Source organism: Carcharodon carcharias, chromosome 2 (assembly GCF_017639515.1).
Source record: "Carcharodon carcharias isolate sCarCar2 chromosome 2, sCarCar2.pri, whole genome shotgun sequence".
Taxonomy (NCBI): domain Eukaryota; kingdom Metazoa; phylum Chordata; class Chondrichthyes; order Lamniformes; family Lamnidae; genus Carcharodon; species Carcharodon carcharias.
The window spans coordinates 219,237,893-219,259,814 of record NC_054468.1 but is presented as its reverse complement, the minus strand read 5'-3'; the positions used below and the strand labels follow the sequence as shown (position 1 = coordinate 219,259,814).

The following is a 21,922-nucleotide window of genomic DNA, read 5'->3' as shown; positions in this document are numbered from 1 at the left end:
TAAAATGTTTATCTCCCTTCAGAAATCACCATATTATACAGGACCAATACTGAATATGTAAAAAATGTACTTATTTCTCTTTCTCCTTTACATTTCTTTCAGGTATTATAGCTCCAATAAAAATGGTCCAACCCAATCTCCCTTGCATTCCCTGTGTTGTTAAAAATGAACAATAAATGATTTTAAATGCACATTTTTTGGACAGAAACAAGTGCCACACAATGTATATACATAACAAAGTGAAATAACACACATCATCACAATCAAAATGAAGTGTTAAAGGAATAAAATTATGTTATTTCCCTGGGAATATCATTTCACATGTCATTTTACACTGAAATTTGAATTGAAGTAGATGTATCCTCTCCCAAAATGTTACCTGATAATTATGTTTTAGGCATTTCTAGAACAGTAGCAAGTAAAACCGACAGCTACAGAATTCTGCTGGTCTGTGTCAGATCCTAAAAACTACTAAACTGCTTGGTATTTATCACATGAACTGAATTAAAAGTCACAACAAAATTAAACTTATAAGCAAATGAAAACAAACAATTTCAAAAAATATTTGTTGGGTGAATTATAAAATTGTAAGGATCGCAATGATTGAAAGAGTCTTCTCTTCTCTTAGGTAGTCCCTCAGGGTTGAGGATGATTTATTTCCACTCGAAAAATGAGTTTCCAGGTGACTGAAGAGTCCAATATGTAACCTACAGTCTCTGTCACAGTTGGGACAGACAGTGGTAAGGGGAACGGGTGTGTGGGGTGCCCAGGTTGCTATGCGCTCCTTTCACTATCGACACTTGGCTTCAGCTAGCCCTTGGCAATGGGTCTGGGTGTTCAGCACCTTCCCTGACGCTTTACCTTCACTTTGGGCGGTCTTGGGCCAGGGGTTCCCAGATATCGGTGGGGATGTTGCACTTTTTCCAAGGAGGCTTTGAGGGTGTCCTTGAAGTGTTTTTTCTGTACTCCTGGGGCTCACTTGCCGTGATGAAGCTCCAAGTAGAGCACCTGTTTTGGGAGTCTCGTGCCAGGCATCTGGACGACGTGGCCTTCCCAGCGGAGTTGATTGAGCTTGGTCAATGCTTTGATACAGGGGATGTTGGCCTGAGCAAGAACACTGACGCTGGTGCATCTATCCTGCCAATGGATTTGCAGGATTCTGTGAAGGCAGCGCTGGTGGTGCTTCTCCAGAGTTTTGAGGTGCCTGCTGTACATAGTCCACGTCTCTGAGTCATATAGGAGGACGGATATCGCTATTGCTCTGTAGACTGTGAGCTTCGTGCCGGGTTTGAGGTCCTGGTCTTCAAACACTCGCTTCCTCAGGTGGCTGAAAGCTGCACTGGCACACTGAAGGCAGTGTTGAACCTCGTCGTCGATGTCTGCCCTTGTTGGCAGTAGGCTCCCAAGGTATGGAAAGTGGTCCACGTTGTCCAAGGCCTTGTCGTGGATTTGTGCGGTATGGAGGGGGCAGGTTAGGAGAGGACTTTTGTCATACGGATGTTTAGTGTAAGGCCTATGCTTTTGTACACCTCAGTGAAGGTGTTGATAATGGCCTGGAGCACAGCCTCTGAGTGTGAGCAGATGCAAACAGTGTCTACATATTGCAAAAACAAAAAAACTGCGATGCTGGAAATCCAAAACAAAAACAGAATTACCTGGAAAAACTCAGCAGGTCTGGCAGCATCGGCGGAGAAGAAAAGAGTTGACGTTTCGAGTCCTCATGACCGATGCTGCCAGACCTGCTGAGTTTTTCCAGGTAATTCTGTTTTTGTTCTACATATTGTAGTTCAATGGCAGAGGATGGGATGACCTTGGATCTGGCCTGCAGACGGCTGAGGTTAAACGGGTTCCTGTTTGTTCTGCTGTTTGGCTCCACTCCAACGGGGAGCATGCTGAGGGTGAGATGAACCATTGCAGTAAGGAAGATTGAGAAGAGCATTGGTACAATGACAGCCTTGCTTGACCCCGGTCCAAACGTGTATTGGTTCTATGGTGGATCTGCTGGTCAGGATCACGGTTTGCGTGTTGTGGGGTATGTGGAAGGTGGTGACAAACTTTTGGAGACAGCTGAAATGGAGGAGGATGCTCCATAATCCTTTGTGGTTGACAGTATTGCAGGCTTTTGTGAAGTCAAAGAAGGCCATGTACAGAGGTTGGTGCATTTCTCTTGCAGTTGTTGCGCAGTGAAGATCACATCCGTTGTTTCCCTTAGTTGGCAGAATCTGCAATGCGGCTCTGGGAGGAGCTCTTCAGCCACAGGGAGAAGACATTTGAGGAGGAGTCTTGCAATGACCTTCCCTGTGGCCGACAGCAGGGAGATTCCTCTATAGTTACCGCAGTTAGATTTATCACCCCTCTTGAAGATGGTCACGATTTTTAAAGCATCTCTGAAATCTCCTGGCATGCTCTTCTCCTTCCAGATAAGGGAGGCGAGGCCATGTATTCGTGCCAATATGCTTCTCTGCCATACTTTAGTGCTTCAGTGGAGATTCCATCCACTCCTGATGCCCTGTTGCTCTTTAGTTGACCAATGACCTTTTCTACCTCATGCCAGGTTGGGGTTGTGCTGAGATGGTGGCGGGTAGTATGCTGCAGGATGGAGTCGAGGACACTCACATTGAAGACAGTGTCCCTGTTAAGAAGATTTTCGAAGTGCTCCTTCTAGCGGGCACTGACTGCCTCTCTGTCTTGATGAGCACCTCTCTGTTCTTGGTCAATGGAGTGAGGCTTGGGCCGTAGGTGGTCTTGGCTGCGTTAAAGAAACCGCACACGTCATGGTTGTTGGCTAACTGTTGGATCTTTTCTCCACCCACCATCTGTTCTTTAGGTCACGGGTTTTTTGCTGGACCTCAGCCTTCAGCCATCTGTACAGCTGCTTTTTTGCTCTCAAGTTGGGTTGCTGTTTCAGGTTCAGAAATGCCTTGCGCTTACGGATTAGCTCCTCGATCTTCTAGTCATTGTCATCGAACCAATCTTGGTGTTTCCAGGTCGAGTGACTAAGCATCTCATCACAGGTGCTGATTATGGAGGCCTTGAGGGAAGACCAAGCACTGTGGACACTCTGCATCCCTGGGTCACCGGGAGTCGCCAGGTTGGCAGTGAGGTGCTGGCTGAATAGGGATCTCTTATCAGGGTCCTCAAGTGCCTCAGTGTTGATTTTCCTGCGGCATTGTTTCTGTTGCCATCGCTGCTTTGGGGCTATGTTGATGTTGATGATGGAGTGAATTAGGTGGTGGTCCGTACAGCAGTCGTCAGCTCCTGTCATGGCACAGGTGATATGTACATCCTGTGGCCCCTTGTTCGGACAATGATGTAATTGAGCAGGTGTTAGTGCTTGGAGCGAGGATGTTGTCATGGGGCCTTGTACTTTTCTCTCTGATGGAACAAGGTGTTGGTTATGGCAAGGCTGTGCTCTAGGCATTTTGTCAGGAGCAGGGTATCATTGGCATTGGATTTCCCTACCCCCTCTCTGCCAATTACATCTCCCCAGAGATCTGTGTCCTTCCCAACTCTGGCTTTGAAGTCACCAAGGAGGATCAGTTTATAGCCCACTGGGACTCGGGCCAGGCATTGTTCGAGGATGGAGTAAAACTCCTCTTTAGATTTGCCTGTAGCGTCTAGTGTTGGGGTATACGCTCTGAGGACTGTAGCGCATTGGTTCTGGGCTAGGCTGAACCGAAGGGTCATGAGGCACTCATTTACCGCGCAAGGGGTATCTTTGAGATGGCCAACCAGTTTGTTTTTAATGGCGAAGCCAACTCCATGGAGGCTGCGATCTTCTACTGATTTTCCTTTCCAGAAGAAGGTGTAACCGCCACCTTGTTCTTTAAGCTGGCCTTCCCCTGCCCGTTGGGTCTCACTTAGGGTGGCAATGTCAACGTCGAAATTTCTGAGCTCCTGGGCAACGATAGCAGTATGCAATTCTGGTCTGTCACTGTTGGGGTTGTCCATGAGGGTCCTTATGTTCCACGTCCCCGAACTTCATTTTAAGGGGGTGGAAGATACCTGCGCATGAGTTCTTTTAAACGTGCGGTGGCCGTTGCACACCTGCTACCACACAGGCAAGAGTAAAACCAGACTGTAAAACACTCAAGATTATTATAGCGCAGGACTCTCTCCAAGACAGCCATTGTAGAATATACAGAGCCGAAGTAATTTTGTCAAGTTTTATACAACTTTGAACTCTTCTGAAAATGCCGGCTATTATTTGGTCATGTGACAGGAAGTAGATACAGTGTGTTCAATAAAAGTCCACAGCTCAAACACATGACATGAAGGGACCAATGACTTGTAAAAAAAAAAGTTCTATTTACGATGATATAGTACCTTGCTCACCTGCTTACAATAGCGCCGACTTAAGAAATATTACATCAGCCATTCATCCCACCCCCACCTCGTTCAAAATATTTGCCGAATATTAATAACTGGGCAAAGTCGAATTACTGGATTAAAAGAATTTGCTCTGCGTGGCAGCGTTTCTATCAAGACAATCCTGCTGGGAAATTTACGTACCTGAGTATGATCATGGATACTGTCAGTGGATAATTAGCCTTTGAAAATTTAAATGTCAAATATATTGGCTCGATTATATTTTTAGGCCCACAATGCAACATGCAAAAAAAACTCAAGTAGTATGCATGCGAGCTTAAAGCACTCATTTGCTGAAGTACTGTAAGCACCTTTTGCCTTCTCTGTAGTATGTGATGTTTGGCCCTCTAGTGGTTGCTCACAGGGCAAACATACAAATCATATTAAAACGGTTTCAGGGGCAAGCTGTTTGTCATAATAAAGAGAGTTTTGTAATATTTCTATAACACATTCACACTTATTTGGCAGGGAATATAATAAAATTAATAGTCTTGAAAGCTTTCATTACTGGTGAAAAATTTACTCCATGGCAAATGAAGACTCAAGGTCATTAATCACAGCTGGCGCTCACTAAAATATTAATATCAGTGCATCTAAAAGGCAGTGTAAGTTGGGCTTCTACAGAGCTTAATATAGCTATAATGACCTATTTATGATGCAATATTCCATCTAACTTGCCATGCAGATTATTGGAGAAAATTGGAAGACTTTGAAATATTTATAACTACCAAAAAAAGTAGAACATTTTGAATTTTTAAATATACAGAAAGTGCCTCTCACTTTTACATTTAATTTCTTGCTTCCAACCTAGTCAACTTTAGAGTGGTCAGATCATCAGTAAAAAGGGCTCTAACCATTTCCAACTATAACCTGGAGATGCCACAACTGTAGGAGTAATGATACATTATTATTCATCCTTCAGGCTTCACAGCATGCTCAGGCACCTCAAGGATGTGGTTACTTAGACAAACAAAAAGCATCAGTCATGAATGCGGCCCAGAATACACCAAAGACAAAAGGCATAGCACGGATATCATCAGCAAACACAAAAGGCATCATCTCTGCCCATCATTTCTCAAATGGCAATTGTCAGCTCAAGAGGGAAAATGTGAAGTGCATAATTACGATATGCTAACTACAAAGCAGGAACAATGAAAATCAAATGGAAGGTGGGGGGGGGGGGAGGAAGTTGTTTGGAGAAGGAATATTACAAAAGTGATCTAGAATATTTTAATCAACACTAAATGTTTGAAGTTCTGTGACAGTTTTAGCTCACTGAGGTGTTGTATTGTTCAATGCTTGGATTAGTGCATGTGTGGCCAGCAGTATTGTAAAGTACTTAAGATGGCCTGTTATCATTTCTAGGCACAGTGAAAGTGTGGTTTTCAGCTTAATTATTGGCATGAGCTGAGAATGTGAAGAGGGATAGTAAGTTGAAATTGAGTTTTAATGAAAGTCATGACCTGAAACACTAACTTTGTTTCTCTCTCCACAGCTGCTGGCAGACCTACTGTGTATTTCCAGCACTTTTTATGTTTATTTATTATAGTAAACTGGAAGATGTGGGGAATATTCAGTTATTCATGTGTTAAAATCAATAAGCTTTGAAGATTATTTGCAGTCGTATCTTGCTTGTTTTATTTTAAAAGGAACCCAGAGTGCTTCCCTTCCCTACTAAATCCATCACCACACGTTCTCTCCTTCAACTGTAGCTCATTGCATCCAATGAGAATCTTAGCCATTTAAACCAGCTTTAAGCCTGAAACTTTCCATTAGCTTTCAGCTGGCATGCTGACAAAGATACCAGAAATGACCTTATATCGCATGGATTAGAGAAATCAGACATGGTTCATGTTTCTGACTGCTAACTAGCAACTCCTGCAAAAGGGCTCAGGTGAGGACAGGGTTGGGCATGGCTATAACATGTAGTTTAAGAAGAAATGTGACAGCGAGCATTAATAATTTGGTTGTTTAAAAGGAAACAGAGGATGAATTGGCGTTGCTTGGATTGGAAACAGAGAAGACCAGAGAGCAATGCCGGGTCCACTTTCATTCTTGTTAATATAAATTATTTGGACTTGAATATGTGAAACACTAAAATTAGCAAAATGGACAATGGCAAATGCAATTTAATGAGAATTAAGTGTGAGATAATAGAATACGGGAGAATAAAGAAAGAATGGTAGTGGACAGGTGGATAAAGCAATGAAGAAGGGAAAATAGAATTTTGGGTTTTGTAAATAGGTCATTGAATGCAAAAGTGGAAAAGCAATAAGAATTTATGCAAAACATTGATTAGGCTAGTACTGTGTGCTATAATGGGGCACCTAATTAAATTTAACTGCTCTCCCAGTTTCCCTGCATTCCCACCTTTAGCTTCCTATAATTAAAAATAGGCTTGTCCAACTCCCAGCCCTTAGGCCAGAAGTGACCCGCCAAACCTCTATATTAGACCCATGGAGCCACTGTTCAAACTACGGCTACGTTCAGTTAAAGATTCTGCAAGGAGCGGCTCCTCCAATCACAGGCTATTTCTCGCCTACGTTTACAGCTGATAGGCTCACCAACTTTTGGAAAGAAAACAGTCTCTGATTGGAGGAGGATTGAGCAGTAGGAGGAGTCGCCGCTTCTCTTTGTTTCCACAGTGCACGCACTCTCTGCTTTTGGCTGCGCTCACTTGCTCTCCCGTGCAGGCAGTGGCCCCCAAAAGGAGCCCAGGGGTCAAGATGGCCAAGAGGGCGGGAGAGGACAGCGGAGTCAAAGCAACCATGCCCACCAGGCTCCCCGCCCACCCGGGGCAGCTGGTGTCCCAGGCAGGGATGAGTGAGAAAACTCATCTCTTCATATCTTGATTACCTCCCAATGATATGTCCAAACCTCCCAGGTCTGTGTGAGGGAGTGAGTCTGTGAGAGTGAGTCTGAATGAGCGAACCTGAGTAAGGCTGGGGGAGTGAGCGAGCAAGTGTACTAATCTGATGTGTAATATACCTTTAAGACAAATGAAATGTAAGATCACATGATCTTAATACCCAATAGCAGAGTAACGTGAGCTACCTCTGTGAGAGTCTTGAGTTAGGCACTGAAGAGTGAAAACAGAAGTTTGAGTTGTGAACACATAAGTGTAGCTGCCGAGTTTCGTTTGTAAATAAACAGCATTTGTTTATTCTAACAGTAATCTACTAATGTTCTCTGTCTCTGTACCAACTCTGTTGGCCCAAAACAAGCATGCAACCCGGATCCTTTAGCCCCCAACAAACCAAGGGCACTGGATGCAACAAACTGGCGACAAGAGTAAAAGCATAGAAAAGTATGGAAAAAACAAGGTAAAAAGCGAGAAAGAACGAAGGAAATCAGAAGAACCAAAATCGGGCCATACCTCGCATGGTAGTTGTAAGTAAAAGAAAATTTCCTTCTTGATCATCGAAGTAATCCCTTCAGAGCATGCTGCAATTTGGAAGAGTGGAGCCTTTTGATCCAACCTCAGATGGCTGGTCTGGTCTCACTATGTTGAATGCCTCGCATTCTTCTTCTAGTCGAGCAACATTGCGGGGGAGGAGAAGAGGCACCACATCCTTCTGTCTACATGTATAAGACAGACATATAGACTAATTCGAAATCTGTTGGCACCCAGTGCCCCAGATTTGAAAAGTTTTGATGACTTAATGAACATCAGAAAGAATCATTACCAGCCCAAGCCATCAGTGACGATGCAACAGTTTAAATTTAACTCAAGAAATAAAGCTGTGGGGGAGACAGTTGCTTGTTATGTGGCAAATCTGAAACAATTAACTGAATATTGCGAGTTTGATACACGTATCAATGATATACTTAGAGATTGTTTGGTGTGCGGCATAAACAAAAATGTGATTCAGAAGAGATTACTGGCTAAAACAAATTTAGATTTTCAGAAGGTATTGGAAATCGCTCTGGCAATGGATCGAATGTTTCTTCTGCCATCAAAATGGACACCTCATGAGACATCGTAAAGATAGAATCAGGCAGACTTTCAGACAAAAGCAAAAACCCAATGAGATAAACAGCATTGAAAAGCCTGAAGGAATAGATTCTGATATCTATTCATTAGATAATTTAAAGGTAGGAAGAACAGAGCCTCTGTAACGATGAGAGTGAATGAGAAGCCTATCAAAATGGAGATAGATACTGGTGCAGCCACTACGGCGATTGGTGGGCATACTTTTAAATACCTGAATCATGGAGAATGTAAGCTGAATTTACAAGAAACTGATGACAAATTAAAAACTTACATGGGAGAAGACATACAAGTCAAGGACGTATGTAAAGTCACAGCACACTACAGAGGTCAAACAGTGAAGTTATCCTTGATGATGGTAGCAGGCAGAGGGCCAAGTGTACTAGGATGAAACTGGCTGAGGGAAATCAACCTTGGCTTGTCACAGAGATTCCAAAAGAAAAGTGAAAACCTGCTGAAAGACCTTCACACACTGCCAGTTTCCCTCCTGTGTAAGTATGTACCTCTGGAAAAGCATGAAGAGAAACAGAAAAAGATCTGTACTCTTCTAAGTAAAATGAAGGATGAAGTGGCAGTGAAGACACGACAATGCTTAATTTTCCAGGAGGCAGTACACCAATGCAAAAAAGCAATGGAAGAGCTGAAAAATCAGCTATGTGAAACCAAAGAGGCTATAAGGCAAAAGCCACAGAATTTTTTATGAAGCAGACAGATGGTGAAATTCTGGAAAACTCTATCACTGAATTCACTCAAATTGAGCTTACATCTGAGATTAGTCTGGCCAATATGGAAGTCGAAAAGGCAGCCAAGAATCAAGTCAGTGTCAGAAAGAAGAATGCCCATTGAAAGAAGACACAGAAGCATAAACAATACCATTGATCTTGGCAGCGTATGAGTATACTTTTATTCATAGACTTGGAGGTCAAATTGCAGATGCAGATACACGCAGTTGTTTACCCTTGCAAGTAAAAGATGAGGATGTTCCAATTCCTCAGGAATTCTTTTTGTTACTGAACTTCCTGGACTCATCACCGATACACGCAAGACAAATTAAAGATTGGACAACCGAGACCCAGTCTTATCTAAAGTGAGAATTCAAGTTCTTCATTGTTGGTCACAAAAACAAGAATCTGATTAAAAGAAAACATATTTCCAGAGAAGATATGAGATAACCAGCCAAGAAGGTATTTTACTGTGGGGAACTCGAGTGATTGTTCCTCCAAAAGGACGAAAGCCTTTGTTATCTGAACTTCACAGTGCACATCCTGGAATTTCCAAAATGAAGCTATATGTAGTGGCCGGGAATGGATGGAGAAATAGAAAACTTAACTGTTGTATGCAGTGTCAACAAGTATAAAAATTACCCGCAACAGCTCCGTTACGCCCCTGGGAGTGGCCAGGAAGACCATGGGTATGAGTACACATCGACTATGTGGAATCTTATATGGGAATAATGTTTCTACTTATCATAGACACTCATTCAAAATGGATGGACATATACGAAGTGAGGTCACCCACAACTTCCACTACAATAGACAAACTACGACAAAGTTTCACAATTAATGGACTACCTGAAGTGCGAATATCAGATAATGGAACAGTATTCACGAACTTAACTGATTTACAAGCCTCAACGGTATTGTTCATGTGAAAACATCTCCATACCACCCTTCTTCAAATGTACTCGCCAGAGAGCAGTTCAGACATTCAAATCTGGTATGAAGAAATTGTCTGAAGATTCAATAGCGTCTAAATTAGCATGCTTTCTTTTCCATTATAGAACCATCCCTCATACGACAACAGCTGTCACACCTGCGGAATTGTTGATGAAGCGCCATCTCCGATCAAGACTGAGCCTAATTATGCCAAACTTGGGGCGAAGGTAGAAAGAAGGCAGGAAAGTCAGAAAATGGGACATGATTGTCACAGTAGGGACAGAAAATTTAGTGTAGGAGAGAAGGTATTAGTGAAAAATTTTAGAGGAAGACCAGCATGGTTGTTTGGTGAAATAAGTGCTGTAACGGGACCTCTTTCCTACCACATGAAAGTCGAAGATTGAGTAATAAGGAGATATGTGGATCATATAAGAAGAGGAGAAACCAAGTATCCAGAAATGATGCCACCAGTGCTTGAGACTGAATCAAAATCTCCTGTGGAAAGAACTCAACCGAGAACAAATGTGTTTGAAGGGCTGACTATACCTGAAAGAGTCGAAGAAACAGATTTACAGGTACCTACTGGAGAACCAGATGCTCAGATGACTCCAGTAATGGAAGTTCCAAATCAAACTTCAGAAGTTGTAGAGCTGAGACGTTCTACAGGCTTAAGGAAACCCCCAGAGAGACTGACTTTGTAAATTATTGAAAATATTGTAAAAAGTATTTTTCAGTAAAGGGTGAGGGATGCAGTAATCTGATGTGTAATATACATTTAAGATAAGTGTTGTAATGTAAGATCTTATGATCTTAACACCCAACAGCAGAGTAGCGCAGGCTACCTCTGTGAGAGAATCTTGAGTTAGACACTGAGGAGTGAAGACTGAATTTTGAATTGTGAGCACACAAGTGTAGCTGCTGAGTTTCATTTGTAAATAAACAGCATGTGTTTATTCTAACAACGATCTACTGATGTTCTCTGTCTCTGTACCAACTCGGTCACCCTGAAACAAGTGTACAACCTGGACACTTTAGCCCCCAACAAACCAAGGGCACTGGATCCAACAGTGGGTTCGGGTAAGTGACCGAGTCCGGGTGAGTGACCAAGTCCAGGTGAGCTTGAATGAGTGAGTGAGCCTGGGTGAATGAATGGGTGAGAGCAAGAACCCTGAGACCGGAGTGAGCCAGGGACACACACAGCCAGCCCTCCTCCCCTTCCCTTCCCAAAAAGCTATCCACAAAGCAGGCCAGGAGAGGGGTAAATCCTAGATTGAAAGGCAACCCACTTCCAACACCCGTTTTGTATGAATTCTGCCAAGGCCAGCATGGAGTGCATGCCATCAGAGGCAAATGCAAGGTCAATGTTAGTTAAACTCAACTCCTTAGCTCGGCCCTGGTCCCTACACCTTCCCCGGTGACCAGGATTTGGGGCCAAGTCTATCTCTTTCCAGCACTGTTTCTTAAACAAAAAGTCCAAAAGAGGTTTTATTGGTTAACTCTGCTGCTTTGGCACTTTATAATGGTCATTTTTATTAAATGCACTTTCTTTTAAATCATCAGTTTATGGTTTGACATTGATTTTTCTTTGAAATTCATGCTTAATATTGTGCCAAACTTATTCGTGAAAAGGTTCAACAAGCTTGATTAAAACCTACTCATTCTTTCCTCCCTTATCATGGTATGCATTTCCTCACTACAGAGGACTGGCACACATAAAATACACTGATAGTTCCACGATCCAAAAGCTGCATGGGACCACATGAGAAACCATGGCCCAGAACTTCCGTGGAATGGCAATCGCCATTGGATTGCAACTCTGCACCTTTTTACTTACCTTATTCTGAAGCTGTGCATTTCTCACCCAGACTCAGGACCCGCAGGAAGTGAGGCCATGTCCTCTTTTTACGGTTGAAGCTGCTGTAAACTGGATAAGTTTAAAAGTCCCAGCCACTTTGACAGGACAGAAGATAAGTGTGTAAGGTACGTGGGTAGGATGGTTGGGTGGTCAGGGAGGTAATCAGGGGTGTGTGGTCGTAGTGGGATTGTGGGATGTAGTTGGGGTGGTAGTCAGGTGCAGGATGTGCTTATGTCAGGACTTCCGATGGGACCGTGTGTTTCTTTTGGGATATCTCCAGTTTCCGTCTATCTGGAGACCGAAAGATCTAAGCCTATATTAAGATTTGCGCCAAATGACCTCAATAGGAGGTGAAAGGGAAGCATATACAGCAGCTTTAACTCATTCCTAAATTTGAAAGACATCATTTGAAAATACGTTTCTTTACGTGAATGCATATCAAGTAAAAGACATGCTGGTTCTGGTGCTTTACAGAAGAGAAACAGCAGGCAATGCAATTCACTTTGTTACATTCTATGAGTCTGCTCACTAAGGGAAAATGATTGTGAAAGGGAATGACCCCACAATTTGCACAGCATAAATTTACAAACACGCACATTTATCACAGTCTAACATCATAAGATTATTTTGTGCCCTGTTTGGATAATTATCGATTTTGTACCTTATTGATCTCCATCTCATGATTTATTAACTTGTTCTGAGCTTCTTCCAATTGGTTGCACGCTGAATCCCTTTCTCTCACCAGCCTCTGCAATTGACCTTCAAGACAAGCAACGTTTTCTGACAAGCAGGTCACCTGCAAAGAAACAGGATACCATAAAATGTTAAAAATATTCAGCAGGTCTGGCAGTAGTTGTGGGGAAAGAAAACCTTATGTCAGGACTCAATCTTCTTTTACAGCAGTATTTACCAATATGATAACCAAAACAAGAATTTGAATTAACACATGGCTAATTGTACTTCCCATTGGTAAATAAAACAAATAATAGACACCAACACCACTATGAATAATTTGCTATTATATAGCACCTTTAATGCAATAAAACATCCCAAGGTACTTCACAGGGGCATTAAAGCAAAATTTGACACTGAGCCACATAACGATAGATAACGAAGGATAAGTGACAAAAACTCTGATCAAACTAGTTGGTTTTAAGGAACATCTTAAAAGAGTAAAGAGAGATAGAGAAATGCAAAAGTTCAGGTATGAAGTTCCAGTGCTCAGGGCAGGGATTCACAAACTGTGGATCGCGGCCCCACTACGAGATTTTGTGGTTGAGAGCTCTGAGGCAGCAATGGCAATCATGGAACCTGGACTGAGTTTTGACAGTTGCGAAGCCCTTTAAATGCTAGTGCTTTTTTTCTGTCAGTGGGTGCAGCTTAATCGCCTGTTCTCTGAGGCCTGTTGCTGCTCCAACCACAGCCTGTAAAAGGGTGTTTCTTTGCTTCTTTCAAAGCAAATCCAGCAGTTTTACTTCCCCCTGCCCCCTCCCTGGTTAGCAACTCTCACCACCGGCTCCCCAAGTCAACCTCCACCACACTCAACAGGCCTCTAACCACCTCATCCCTGCTCAACAACATCCACCTGTTCAACAATTCACAGTCCTGGCCCAATCAACAGCTCTCAAACCCTCCTCCCACTGCCCCCAACAATTTCACTGTGGGATCACATGAAGCCTGAGGCATTAAAATGGAGCCACATCAGGAAAATGTTTGGGAAGCAATGGCTTAGGTCCTTGGTAGCTGAAGGCATGGCCATGGGAATGGTGGAGTGATTAAAATCAGGGTGCTCAAGAGGATAGAACTAGTGGAGTGCAGATATCTCAAAGAGTTGTAGGTCTGGAGGAGATTACAGAGGGATGGGGTGGACAGGATCATGGGGGAATTTGTAAACAAGGATGAGAACTTTAAATTGGAGGGAACCAATGTCAATCAGTGAGGACAAGTGTGAAGGGTGAATGGGTCTCGTGTGAGTTAGGACATGAGCAACAAAGTTCTGGATTACTGACCAGACTTCTGTCAATTTGAGGTAGTGTGTTAAAAGTGTCAAGTCTAGAGGTAAAAAGGGCATGGATGAGGGTTTCAGCAGCAGATGAGCTAAGGCAGGGGCAGAGTCAGACAATATTATGGAGGGTGAAATAGGCTGTTTTAGAGATGGAGTGGCTATGTGGTCAGAAGCTCATCTCAGGGCCAAATATGACATTAAGATTACGAACAGTCTGATATAGCCTCAGATAGTTGCCAGGGAGAGGTGTAGAATTGGTGTCTATGGAACGGAGTTTGTAGCAGGGACCGAAGACAATGGCTTTAGTCTTCCCAATGTTTAATTGGAGAAAATTTGTGCTTGCCCAGGACTGGATGTTTGGCAATCAATCTTTGTTGACTACGTGATCTCATTACTTAATATCTGCACGCCATATGCATGGGTACTTGAGTCATTTTGTACATTTGTTGCAAGAACAGTAAGATGAACAGCAGAGTGTTTAATGATTTTTTGATTCAGATCGTGAATGAAAATAAAGTCACATCTATTAGGATGCATAAGCACCAGCTGATGGGAATCGGCATTATCAACCTTCTCTGGGCTATGGGCTCTCCTTCAGTTGTCAAGGTTTTTTTTTTAGAGTCAGGATTTTTTTGTATAATGTTTATTGGTAGCTGGTGATGCTTCTTTCCCCAGGTCCAGTGATTCCACTGTTGAAGAAGCAGCCTGCCACTTCTGTTTAAGAATCAGCCTGCATTAAAATCTATTGCATCTATTAAAATCTATTGAGCCATTCTACAATACATGCAGGCTATTTCTATAACAAAGCTCTTGGAAAAGTTTGGCGGGAGAGCAAGGACGCAAAACGGCAGGTTTATCTGTTCCTCAAAATATGTTACAAAAATTTGCTCCTGCCTTTCAGGAAAAAATAAGATATTTATTTAGAAGCTGCCTTTAATTTCTTCTTCTTTAAAAGTTGTCAGATGCCATCTAAAGACCAAAGTAATCTAGCGTATATAGCTCAAAAGCTACTATACTTGCATCCCCGAATAATCCCATGAAGTTTCTGAAAAATGTGCTCACTCTTTAAAGGTGTCTGCAATCTTTAGATTTTAAAAAATACATTTCTTTTCTCCTTTCATAGATATTTAGAAGCCTCACCTCCACTTCACCAATTATAAATATAAGCCTAATAATCTTAAGTCCCTAATGAATATTGCTGACTGAAACAAAAATAAACATCCTACCTCGACTCCATTGTAAAGCAAGTCCAGTTGAAGTACAACCAAATCCCTAACTAGAAATACTATAACAGCTGAAAAACACTCACTCGGTGTCAAAAAACTGTCTACCTGGGGAGCCCTGGCTAGTACTCTTCCTCTAGTAAACACTACGGTGATATAATTACTGTACAGACATGACCTAACATTATACATCCCCTGGGAAAAAAAAGAACCAAACTAAGTGGAGACTCCTGTTGTGAACTCTCCAGCAACTTGCTCATACATCAATAGCAATCAAAATCTGGCAAGCAGCCCTGCAGACAATTAGAGCCAGATTTATGGCATAACAAATAGATCAGGGAGAAGGAAAGTCGGAATTCCTGATTGAATTGACTATATTTCACTGTAGAGTTGGCAAACAAAAGTCCTTTCCAAGCGTTTTCTCATGGGTTGAGAGCAGTATGATGTCCTCAAATGATTTCATGATCACCTTGGATCCTCAATCAGGACAGGAAGAATCTCTGAAATTGGTCTGGGAGGGCAAAGCTAATGGGTACCATACGTTTAATATATAAGATGTGACTGGTTCAAGATTTGGACAATTTGGAGTTTGTGGAGGGAAGTGTTCAGTGTAGAATAAAGGGTTAACTCTAATGATACCTACTGAGCATGTGTGTAAGGAGCTATGTCATAGTGATGTCACTCACTGAGAGAAGATGAATATGAAACATCTCAGAGTAGCTCTAGCTATGTCTTGGACTTACTTAACCTTTGTAAGTGCTAGCGTGTAAATAAATGTCTTTGAACAAAAGACCATTGCCTCCAGCAAGATCTCTTCTAGAGCAAGAAGCAAATGAATCCCAGACATAAGCCCACAATAACAGACAGTGGCAGCAGTGACTATGCCCACTGAGGAAAACTTCCCTTAAAAACCTTCGAGGGAAAACCAGCAGTACAGAGCAGCAGGTGAAGTACTTTGAGGCCAACCCAGCAACCACATGGGAGATGACCAAATAATGAAAGCACCCCAGCGATTGACAAGACAAGCAGCGCAGGAAAAGAAAACTCTGACCTAGAAATGGTTGCTACTTTGCCTCTACCAGAATCCTTTCAAAATACAGAGGGCCCCCAGACAGGCTGAGCAATGGCAAAATTGGCCAAGAAATTTTACCCAGTACCACAATGCGTCAAGCCTTGTGAGTAAATGAGTAAAGAGAACAAAGATCAAGTTAGCACTTTGTTATACGCTGTTGGGAGCATAGCAGACAACGAGCTGGCCAGACAGGGGATGCACAAAGAGGCAGCCTCCTATGATGATGTCATTGGAGCCTTGACTCATACTTCAGTTTTCATAAAAATATGATAGAGGGGGCAAATTTAATCACCACAGTCAAAAACAGGGTGAATGGATTGACTCATTGATCGATGTGTTGCACCGCCTAGCCAAAAACTGAGAGTAAGGAACACGAAAAGACGACCTGATCAGAGATAGAGGAGTCATTGGCATTTTAGATGAGTATCCCTCTGATTTTGACAATCTCGGGAAGATTTAAATTTAAGCAAAGCTGTACAACTGGCCATACAGGCCAAAGAGCGGAGGCAGAATAAGGCTTTTGTCACAGATCATGGGAAATTTTCCATGAACAGCCTGATGAAGTTTAATTTGTGGGTTGTAACACCAAAATTGTAACGAGGCAACAACCAGGGGAACACCCTAAAAGACGCTAACTGCCATTTTCCGATGTCCCTACTGTGGCAGGAAAAAGGTCCACAGGTGGGAAGAATACTCTGCTCAAACTGTGCACTGCCATGGGTGTGGCAAGTTAGGCCATTTTAAAGTGATCTGCCTTTCCAGGAAATCTGTATTTACCAGGCAGAAGGAGAAATCTGTTAAAGGAACATCCATTCAAGAAATTCAAGACCTTTACAACTAGGAAAGAACCTTCTGAGAAGAAATAAAGGAGAACAAAAAAAACGTATTGAGTGCTGACAGAGATATAAATGGGCATCTGACCGAATTGAAGCTAGACCCAGGAACTGGTGTGTCAATGTCATCTGACAGAATTTCAAGGCTGACTAAATTGACATTACAATGCTCCTTTGTTCAACTCCAAGGTCCAGGGGCAATCAAGTTCAAGGCCAGCTAGAAACAACACTAAAATACAAAGATAATGAAATTTTTGAAATATTGTATGTTATCAGGAATCAGGAACCTTTGTTGACCAAAACGCTTGCATAGCTCTGAACCTGTTTTTAAATATTGGTGAAGTCAATGTAAAAATACAAAGTAATGAATTTAGGAGGGAATTCCCACACATTTTAAAAGGCTTGGATAAGCTGAAGACCATGTATCACATTACACTTAAGAAAGATACTAAACCCATTTGTCTATTTACACCAAGGAAGACCCCACACCCACTTCTAAAAAGAGTCAGGTGTGAGACAGAGACGTTGCTGCAACAAAGGGTAATTTCACCAGTCACCAAACCAACCAACTGGTGCTCTGGTACGGAACCGGTCCCAAAGCCTAATGGCTCAATTCCAATCTGCATTGATCTAACACACCTCAACAAGGCCATGGGAAGAAAAATTGTAGATGAGAACTTGGTCAATCTTGCAAAAACCACAATCTTTGCCAAACTTGACGTCAGCAACGGATTCTGGCATCAGGAATCAAAACTCCTAACTACCTTCATTATGCCCTTTGGACGGTACTGCTTTAACTGTCTGCCGTTTGGCATCATTTCAGCCCCCTGAAATATTCCAAAGGACAATGTCCAATATACTGCAGGACATGGAAGGCGTCATATGCCACATAGATGACATCTTGATCCATGGGTCGACAAAACAGGAACACGACAAACAGGTCAGGGAAGTCTTAGTAACACTGCAAGAGGCTGGCTTGCCCTCAATAGCAAATGTTAGTTTATTAGGTCCATGATGAAGTTCCTAGAGCAACTTGGATTACCCCAGACCCACAGAAAACAAAGGCAATATAGGAATTCCTACCACCTAGAAACATAACAGAGCTACATAGGTTTATGGGCATGGTTAATCAGCTAGGTAATTTCCTGCCTCACTTAGCCCAAATAAATGAACTCCTGAGACATTTTTTTTTTTACAACAGACTAGGCTTAGTGCTGGACTGAGCATCAGCAGTCATTCGAACAACTCAAAATGATGCTAACATCCCCAGGAGGTCCTAGCCACTATGACCCTAAACTTCCCACGATTTTGGCAGCTAATGCATCTACAATGGGACTAGGAGCAGTACCATTCCAGGTCCAAAGTGATAGCAAAAGAAGACTTGTTTATTGCGTATCCAGGTCATTAACTGAGGCTGAACAGTGTTATGCATTATAGAAAAGGATGTCCTCACAGAGGCGTGGGCATGTGAAGAAATCTGTGTTTATGTATCAGTCTTAAACTAATCAAAAGCCATTGTTGAGCACAAAATAAATTGCAAAGATGCCACCCAGGATTCAGCGATTTGAACCAAGGCTCGAGCGATATGTCGCTACTACCAAGTATATACAGGGTAAATAACAGAGTAAGGCTGATACACTGTCCAGGATGTTGTGATGGTGTTGGTGACAGAACATGTTAAGGAAGTCTTCATAGTCTTCAGTATGTATATAGCAAGTCTTTATTAACTACTTTGTAACTATCTACATTTACACAGTAAAGGGTACAGGCAAGGAGCCATCTCGATGTCTATATCTTAACACATCTTTGGCCAACACCACACGTGACCCTGGATCACACACCTTCTTACATCACTGTGTGGGCAGTACTGTATTCAGTCCCACATTAACTCTGTATATATCAGACCCTTATACTATACCTCCCCCCTGACTTTATCACATGCATATAGAGTTACACTAGCTTACTTCATTGTTTACAAGTCTTATACATTGACATTATTACAACTTTAATTCTATTCCAACATTATTGCTGTTACAGTTTTAGGATCAACAACATTTTCATTACCCCATCTCCCCTCTTCAAATTAGAAACTCAGGCAGTCTGGAGGCCTTATAAGCCTTCCACATCTCATTCACCGTTTTGTTGGAAGAGTGGCAGGCTCTGTTGGTTCTGATTCTTCTTGTTGGCTTGGAGGCTGGACTGCCATTTGGTTAGCTTCTTCAATAGTTCTCCACCATGCAATGGAGGAGCCTGTCTAAATGGAGGGCAGAGACAGCTCTTGATGCATCTGATTGTGCCCTCTGGCATGCTAATCTGGTAGGACAGGGGTTGTTCCTCCTTCTGTTAGAGGACTGTTCCTTGTCTCCAGAGTTGAGGGATTCTCTTCCCATCATCCTGCTGTAGCCGTGGCAAGTGTCTGGTGCGGTGGCATCTGTTGTAAGACTGTAGGACATCTCTCTTGCTTGTATGGCCTGGCGGTCCTTGGCTACCAAACCTGGCAGGAGTTTCTTCAGCAGGATCAGGAGCTCAAATGGGGCCAGGCCACACCATAAGGGGATGGACCTGCAAGTGAGCAGTTAGGTGAGGAAGTCCTTGTTTTTCTTCAGCAGGGCTTTCACCGCACAAATCCCTCATTCCTCTTCAGCATTCAACTGTGTGTATCTTGGGGAGCTGGTACAGTGGCAGAAGCTGGCTATGGCTGCAAAGTGCCAAAGCATTCGTTAGAGAATTGTGGGCCACCATCAGATATGAACTTATTCAGGGTGCCATGACTTGCAAACATCTCTGAAGTAACCTGGAGTCGTCATCTTTGACAATTTGGATGGATTTGCCATTGCAGACAAACAGGTCCATGGCCAACCTTTCCCACAGCCTGTTGAGGAAGAGCATAGGAATGAGTGGCGCCCTTTGGTCCCGGTGATGCACACACAAACTTGGCAATTCACGATGGTTCCCTGTATTGCTTGGGAGATACCCGGCCAGAGACAATGGATTGAGACCATACCCTGCATTTCATGATGCACAGATGACATTGGTGCATCTTCTGATGGACATCTGTCCACAGAGAGGCTGGAATGACCAGATGTACATCATAGACCAGGAGGTCATCTACGCCTGTGAAGTGGCTCTGATGTTTGAACCACATTTTGGCTATACTACTGCTTGGTCTCTGATGAGGCCACCCTCGTTGGCAGTGGGTGCGGATGCGGGCACACTCTTCATCGCAGAGCTGTTCTTGGTGAACCTGTTGGCACCTGATTTGTGGTTGTCAGCAGATGTCTGGTAGAGGTTTGGGAGTAGGCCTCCAGCTCAGCAACAAAGCTGATGTCCTGTTTGGTCAGAAGGCCCACAGTGACCCTTGGAGAAGAGTATCTGCTGTCACCTGATTTTACCCCTGGACATAGATGGTCTTGCAGGCAAATCTCACGAGGCACAGGCGAAACCTCTGGATTCAAGAAGGCACCTTTATGGGCTACTTTTTATTTAGTAAGGAGACCAATGGTTTATGGTATGTCTTGACTGTAACCAGGCTGATGATGTCGTCAGAAAACTTCTCACAGCCCACGTGACTGCATGAGCTTCCTTCTCAATGACAGTGTATCTGGTTTCTGTGTATGACAGCCCTCTGGAAGCTCGAATTGCTTCTGAAAGAGAACCTTCCTGAGGCCCCTGGATGAAGCATCATCCGCTATGGTGGTGGGCAGGGCTGGGACGTAGTGGGCCAGAATATTGGTGGAGAGCAACATCTCCTTGATGCGGGCAAATGCATGCTCTTGCTGGGAATTCCAACAACAAGCTTGGTCTTTCTTGAACAGGTGTCTCAACGGTTCAGTGATTTGCAGCTTCGCCAGCTAGTTCACTATCCCTTGGACATACAGGAGGTTGGGGACAGAGGAAGGGGTGGGGAAGTCGGTGATCGCCTTGGTTATATGCGGGTCTGCTGTGATGCCTTTGTTGCTGATGATGTGGCCCAAGAACCAAATGGAGATCTTGGTAAACTCACATCTATTGTCCAGCATTCACCCTGCCTCTTGCAGTCGCTCCAAGGCTGCTGCGCACCTTTCATTGTGCTCTTCCACTGTGACTCCATGAACCAAGACATCATCCATATGACAAATGACCCCCTAAAGGCCCTGCAGGATGTCTAACATCATGCGTTGGAGTGTTTCTGGTGCCGACGTAACACCAAAGGTCAGATCTGGAGCAAAATCTGTCAAAGGGGGTAATAAATGTAGTTAGGAGCCGGAGTCCTCAGAGGAAAGCTGCCAGAACTGCTGTCAGCATCTGGTTTGGAAAACACTGTTCCTTGAAAGCTTAATCAGGCTCTCATCCACTGAGATGGACCTCCTTGGCTACTGACTTGTTCTGACTGTATGATGTCTATGCGGACATGGAGAGACCCATTTGGTTTTTGGACTGGCACTATCCCTGAGCACCATGCAATAGGTTGCCTGGCTGGGGAAACGATTCCTATGTTCACCATCTTATCCAGCTACCACTGTACTTACTTCATGAGGAGGGTGGGGGACCTTTTGTGGATTGAAAATGCATACCAGCTTGATGTCACTCTTGAGCGTAATCTTGTAGGCATTTTTCAGGCAGCCCAGTGCCACAAAGAACTTCAGGAACTTTCGTGTGTATTTGGAGTGAGGCCCTTGCCAGTTGACCTCATCAATCCATTGCAGAGGATTGCTTGGATTGTTTTGTCCTTCTACCTCAGAGCCACATGCAGGATGCCCTTGACTGGAAGGCAGAGTCCTCCTGCTGCATAAAGTGAAGTGTCCATTGTTTGAAATTAGAGGTCCTTGAGCCACGGTTCCTTGACTGACAGGACTGTGACGCTGGCACTCGAATCAAATTTAAAATTTTTTAAGACGACAATTGACCATGATGTCAAACATTCCAAAATGAAGAACCACA

At 43.2% G+C, this 21,922-nt stretch overlaps 1 protein-coding gene across 5 annotated transcripts in view; it reads right to left on the bottom strand.

Annotated features, from left to right (window-relative positions):
• sdccag8 (SHH signaling and ciliogenesis regulator sdccag8) overlaps positions 1–21,922 on the bottom strand; it is a 414,295-nt gene that overhangs the window by 314,212 nt on the left and 78,161 nt on the right. For all 5 annotated transcript variants that reach the window (XR_005945612.1, XR_005945613.1, XM_041209153.1 and 2 more), the window contains one exon: positions 12,531–12,665. Coding sequence is in view for 3 of the 5 variants with exons in the window: in XM_041209153.1 (XP_041065087.1) it covers positions 12,531–12,665 (135 nt within the window). In the remaining 2 variants the exon portion in view is untranslated. The remainder of the gene's footprint in view (positions 1–12,530; positions 12,666–21,922) is intronic.